The sequence below is a fragment of the Clarias gariepinus genome, chromosome 28 (assembly GCF_024256425.1).
Source record: "Clarias gariepinus isolate MV-2021 ecotype Netherlands chromosome 28, CGAR_prim_01v2, whole genome shotgun sequence".
In the NCBI taxonomy this organism is placed as follows: domain Eukaryota; kingdom Metazoa; phylum Chordata; class Actinopteri; order Siluriformes; family Clariidae; genus Clarias; species Clarias gariepinus.
The window spans coordinates 11,122,305-11,128,610 of NC_071127.1; the positions used below are offsets into that span (position 1 = coordinate 11,122,305).

Genomic DNA, 6,306 nt, shown 5'->3' on the forward strand with positions numbered 1-6,306 from the left:
ACAGGAGCCAAGATACAAATACACAGGATGTGGATATTAAGATAGTAAAAAGAGAAATTTGTATAAATATTTTAATAAAAAAAAGATTTATCTATTTATACAAGTTTTTCTTTTTCTGTGTTTTATACGTATGTATTATTCGGGCCCTTCTGTAATTATATCTATCCCTTCATTCATCTAGGAACCTCTGTAGTCCAACCAGGGACAGTGAACCTGAAGGTACAAGGCTACAGTGTTAAACATTAAGCCTATGTTTATATTAATATAAATATATATTTATTTTAAAAAAGAGAGCACTGCAATTTACTCCATGTCATCAAGAGGAAGATGGATGGTCACGAACTATCAAGCAAAGATCTGTTTGCTTTTTGGCAAAAAGAGTGGTATAAAGTTACCCAAGAGCAATGTGTTATGCATTAAAGCTGTAACTGCAAGCTGGGGTTGATCCACCAAATATTGATTTCTTAATGTTATTTAGCCAAAGCATTAAGACAATTTGTTTACAAATTATTTGCATTTTGTTCTATACTAATTATTAAAACTCTGTGAATACTGCATGATTTTGGGTTATTTTGATGTGTTGTCAGTTATATTTTGAATTTAGGAAAAAATATTGTCAGCAGTTCACAAAAAATGAAACGAAACTGTTCATCTAACCAATACATGCACATAAGAAACTGATTATTTTTCAGTCTTCTCTTATTCTTTTCCACATTTGTATATATGCATGTATATTGTATATGCTTACAGTTTATTATTTCTAATTATGATGCATATATTTTGGGTAGGAATTGTTTTAATGAAATAATTATTTAAATCGTTATTTAATAACATTTTGTTATTAAAATGATAATGCATTTATTGTGACGTATATATTTTTTTCGTTTAAAAATAACCTGGGACTGTTTTTTGTTGTTGTTGGCGGAACGTTTTTCCGAACAGCACATGGTTCTACCCGGAATGTTATTCCGTTGACACAGAGTTGAACTAGCGCGCGCCACGACCTGCAGTTTACTCGGTGATTAGATGACAACAAGCTCTACGGCATCTCACATACAGATACACCGGTGTGATGGACGGGTTAGTGGAGACTCGGTCCCGGCTCTGTGAGCAGTTTGGAACCGTCACTGGGACGGACAGCGCCGTGGCGCAGTGTTACCTGTCTGAAAACGACTGGGACTTGAAGGTTAGGATTAATTTAGAGTTAAACTCTAAATGGCCATGTCATCCCTTCTTTAGTGTCCTACAGTCATGGTCTCCTGCACACTACTCAGTGCACTCATCTATTAAAAGGAAGGCATTTGAGATTAAGCCTTGTGTTTTCACTTGTAACTACAGGAAAAAGCTTGAAGTCTGGTTTCCCTAATTTCAGACATTTATTACACAAACCCTGTGCTTCTTACAAGTAAATTATATTTAAAAATTCTATTACTTGGTCTGTGTAATCCTACAACAAACAATGTTTTTATGTAGCATAGTTTAAACCATTATTTGACTTCATCAAGCAGTATACTAGAAAGCGAGCATTGATTAAGTGTCCTGGATGTTTCATTTATTATAATAATTATTTTTAGAGAGCCTTGAATTCTTTCTTCGAAGCGGATATGGAGTCGGTTTTTGATGTCGAGGACACGGAGGAGGGAAAAGATAGACCTTCGAATAAGAGAAAGGAGACAGACAGAGATGCTCCAGAGTCTAAAAGGAAGATGAACACCAAACCAGCAGATTGGTACACGCCTATTTTTTAGATTTAAGATAGTTAAAGGAAAAGTCCAGCCTCAAATGCATGAAAATTAATAATCAAAATTTTCCTAATATGTTTTTTCCTGATTCCTGTAACTGCTAAATTGTTGCTGACTGTAAACACCGGATAAGAATAGCACACTTCAGATCGTGTTCTTTGTGTGTCTTTTTTTAAATTTATTTATAATCTTTTTTCTTTTAAATAGACACTAACTCATCTCTGTTGAAATTCTAGTATCGACTTGACCGAGGACGAGCCTGCTTGTTCCAATTCCACGCGCACTTCGGAGGACGAAGTTGACAAGCTCTCGCTCATCTCCTGGAACGTGGACGGCTTGGACACGATGAATATCGCTGAACGAGCCAGAGGCCTGTGCTCTTATCTGGCGCTGTGAGTGCTCCTTACTGAATCTTAAGCTTGCTGCTAAAAGCATAGCTCTCGTGAGTACATTATAACCTGTTACAGAAAAAAACGATTCATCTTGAGAGACTTGAACATCATTGTTCGTAATCAGTATGACATCTTTTTAGAGCCTTTTCCCAAAGTAACCTTTTCAGATTGACTGCTTATAATGGTGCTGGTGAGACTTAGCTCTCACTTAATTTAAAAAACTGAGAACCACTGATGAAGATAATCAGTATCGCCTTACTAGGGCTGCAACAAACGACTAGTTTGATTATTCATTAATCTATCAGTTATTTAAACTGTTAATCGATTAAAAGGATGCATGCCTTTGAACTATCCTGATGAAACAAACTTAAAAATCAAAGAAAAGCAAAGTAGCGGCTATTAAATGAATTGAAATAAAACGTCTTGGCAGATGGTAATTATATGAGTTAAGTCGAAATGGTGAAGGGCCTGAGAGTGAGGTAATTAAAGTATGAGTTCGTGTGTTGCTTCGACCTGAAAAAATAGGGAGCAACAGCGCGTGTGAGAGAGAGAGGGAGAGCGCACACATGCAGCAATGCCAGAGTGTTCACATCGAGAGAATCAGGCGAGATGACGCCATGACCGAATCGATAATTAAATTCTTTGCCAACTAATCTGATTATTGATTATCTGACACTTTTAAACTTTAAACTTCTTTACTTCTACAGATAACACAGTGTTTTAGGGTAGAGTTTTTCTTTAAGATCATTTCCTAAAGTGTGTAGATTAATTTTATACCATTTATCTTAGATACACACCTGACGTGGTTTTCCTACAAGAACTCATCCCTCAGTATGTTCAGTATCTGAAGAAGCGGGCCGTCAGCTACCAGATCATTGAAGGTAACTGACACAGTAGAGATCCCTAACATGAGACATTTCATGTATTTTTTTTTAATCCTTTATTTTATTCACATTAAAGGAAATGAAGAAGGATACTTTGTCGGCCTGATGCTGAAGAAATCACGAGTCAAGCTGCAAAACAGTCAAATGATTCCTTACCCAACAACACAGATGATGAGAAATCTGTTGTGTGCCGAAGTGAGTGACCGACCACGGTGTTTACATGGCAACATTTGAGAGAATACGAAATGCATAAACTCTCTTCTGTAACCCACAGGTCAGTTTTTTTGGTCAGGAGCTGTGCTTGATGACCTCCCATTTGGAGAGCTGTAAAGACCAGGCAGCCGAGAGGAAGAAACAGCTGAAGGTGGTGTTGCAGAACATAGCAGATGAGCCAGATAACAGGACGGTTATATTCGGAGGGGACACCAATCTTAGAGACTCTGAGGTGATTACATTAGCAGGGCGGGTCGTTGTCTGTCTGTCTTTTGGTCTAATGTGAGTTTATTTATAAGTCCATGTGTCACTAAGCAATATCACATGAGAGGGAGTGATGTCGTGCTGGTTATCAGCATGGCTTTGGGCTCAAGTGTGATATTGTTTTCATATAGCAGTTCCATTAACGGCATCAATCATCAACAGATTAGGATTTTCTTTTTTATTTAACTAGTTATTTTGCAATGCCAACACTTCCATCAGCAATTTCTACTGGTACTTTGTAGCCAAATGGTGAGAAGAATAAATTATGGAAGTGGTGGACAGTCTAGGAAATCATTGCTAATTTTAGTTTTTTCTTGATATTTTCAAATATTTTACTTTTAAATATCAGTTACGTTAACTTTCTGTATGTTAAATCTCACATAGCGTTAAAATGGAATTGGTATAATCATTCAGGGTGTTTTTTTTTCTTCTTTTTTTTATTTGGGACTCTTTATGTTAGAAGCTACATATCTTTGGAGCTCGCCTTACAAAGTTCTTTAAGAAATGTTTTAGGCTGAGCTATGATACTGGCGCTTGAGAATTCGAGAAAACTATAAGCATCAATTTTCCAGCTAATGGTTGACTTTTAACTTTTTCTCTGTCTGTGATTGAGGATGTTTACGTTCCATACTCTGTCGTTTACTCTTAGGCTCGTAGTGTTGAATCCGTGTCCATCACCAGTTGTGATTCTCTTTAAGAAGATTTCACCTTCCTTAGAGTATCGAGCCAGGTTTTGTTTGCAGATATCCAAATGCTTCTGTTTATGCTCTTGTGTAAATTGTTACGGCACCAGGTACACCCTCAGATCGAAAAAAAAACAATTACTGCAAGGTGCTCTTCTTTCCTACAAATCACAGGTACAAATGAACTGATGCAACATGTTCACATCTACACAGCACTGACTGGGGAGAAGGATAGCGCTGATAAGACCAACTGAAGTTGTGTCTTTTAAGCCTTTCATCTAAGGTGTCTTCTCTAAAGAATCTAATAAGCTTGTCATAGCTTAGCTAATTCTTTAAAAAAAAAAAGAAAAGTACCCAATCCCCTTTTATTTCATAAATACTTAACAATTCAGAATAAGTCTTTGCAAAATCATTCCACGCTGCTTTTATGCACATCTTTTAAGTTTTTAGTGTTTATTACAAGTTTATATTGCAAAGTTTGTATTTTTAACATTTTATGAATTTACTGTTACGTATTGTTTCTTAAACTTCAGTCTAAGGTTGATCAAGACTTTTTCATTTATTTTCCTTTTCTACTTCCAACATCAACCATTTTTCAATTCGTAACTAATTTATTCTTGCGTTATGCATTCTGAATTTTACCGTATACACAGCGGTTTGAAGAATAGCTGCTAGAAAATGTGATTTTACACAAACCTAAGTCATTTTTTTTGTGTGTTTTGTCATCACAGCTGTTTTCTGTTGATAATTTTCCTATAACATTTTTTTATATTTCTTACATACAGTACTATTTGATATCTAAATATTAAGTATCAGAATATTGAATATGTGTTTCACATTGTTTTTTTTACAGTAGAGTAATGTCTAACAATTGCTATATATCTAGCTACCTGTGTGTGTGTGTGTGTGTGTGTGTGTGTGTGTGTGTGTGTGTGTGTGTAGGTAGTACAAGTGGGTGGTCTGCCTCCAGGCGTGATCGACGTGTGGGAAGCGCTCGGCAAACAGGAGCACTGCAGATACACATGGGACACTAAGATGAACAGCAACAAAGCAGTGCCGTATATCAGCAGGTGTCGCTTCGACCGTATCTACCTGAGACCTGCCAAAACGGGCGCCAAGTGGAGTCCCGATCATATGGCGCTGGTCGGGATGGAGAAGCTGGACTGTGGCAGCTACACCAGCGATCACTGGGGAATCTACTGCAGTTTTACCTGTTAAGTTCGGAGTAGTGTGTTAGCTTTATCTGTTCACAGTCTTGGAAGGAGTCTAAACATGCTTGAGTGATTTTAAACAAGTGTTCAGTGTTATAAGCAGAGGTCAGAGTACAGTGCATAGGTGTTTTATCACAACCTGACTGCTTGATTTATTTATTTTTAACCTGTTTTGCAACATTCTTTAAAAAGTCAGAGTGGTTTTGGACCTTAGCTTGAGAGGGGGAAAAAAAGACCCAGATTTTGGGGTCAAAATGTGCACTCTCTCCGGTTTAGCCATTACTCCACCTCTGTTTCCCTAATTCTTATTAACTGCACTTATTTACTGATCTAAACCCAACTATAGGACTGATTGACAACAAAAATAAAAAGCTAGATCTTTAGTGTGTAATGTTATGAATGTTCCTGTTTACTATTTTCATGTTGTTGTTTTTATCCTTGTGTAAATATACTGTATATTGCGTAATATCACTTAATAAACTAAACTTAATCAATATGTTTTACCTTACTGAACATATACGTACAAATAGCTGTCTGTCTTAACACTACGGCGCTGGTAATTTTTTTTTCCATCTGATTGGACAGCAGGTAGTAATTAACTGTGAATACCTAGTGTTATGAGAGTGGTGTTCGAGTTAAACCGAGACACTTGATTGCCTGCTACCCTAAAGCATTTCACTAGTGCATGGGTTTCCTCAGAATAGAAAGATATCTCAGTACGCCAGAGCCATAAGTGGGCTGCCTGGTTTAGGTCTAAAACAGTGGCCTCTCAAAAACTTTCTTGATGACCCAAAAATGTGGAAATCAGGACTGTATGGGGGATGTATGCGATAACTCTCAGGCGAGTTCCTGTGGTGTTTGGGAATGATTGGTTGTACAGTTCCCACAGACAAATGCGTCTCACAAGTCGGAGACAA

General features: G+C 37.1%; 1 protein-coding gene across 1 annotated transcript; it reads left to right on the plus strand.

Moving 5' to 3' along the window:
• The first annotated feature begins 958 nt into the window (after positions 1 to 958).
• Positions 959 to 5,883, plus strand: tdp2b (tyrosyl-DNA phosphodiesterase 2b). Its single transcript, XM_053490047.1, has 7 exons — positions 959 to 1,186; positions 1,575 to 1,729; positions 1,979 to 2,134; positions 2,924 to 3,015; positions 3,095 to 3,213; positions 3,293 to 3,463; positions 5,121 to 5,883. Exons 1-7 carry the CDS (start codon positions 1,073 to 1,075, stop codon positions 5,394 to 5,396), a joined length of 1,083 nt encoding a protein of 360 aa, XP_053346022.1. The 5' UTR covers positions 959 to 1,072; the 3' UTR covers positions 5,397 to 5,883.
• Positions 5,884 to 6,306: the final 423 nt, after the last annotated feature.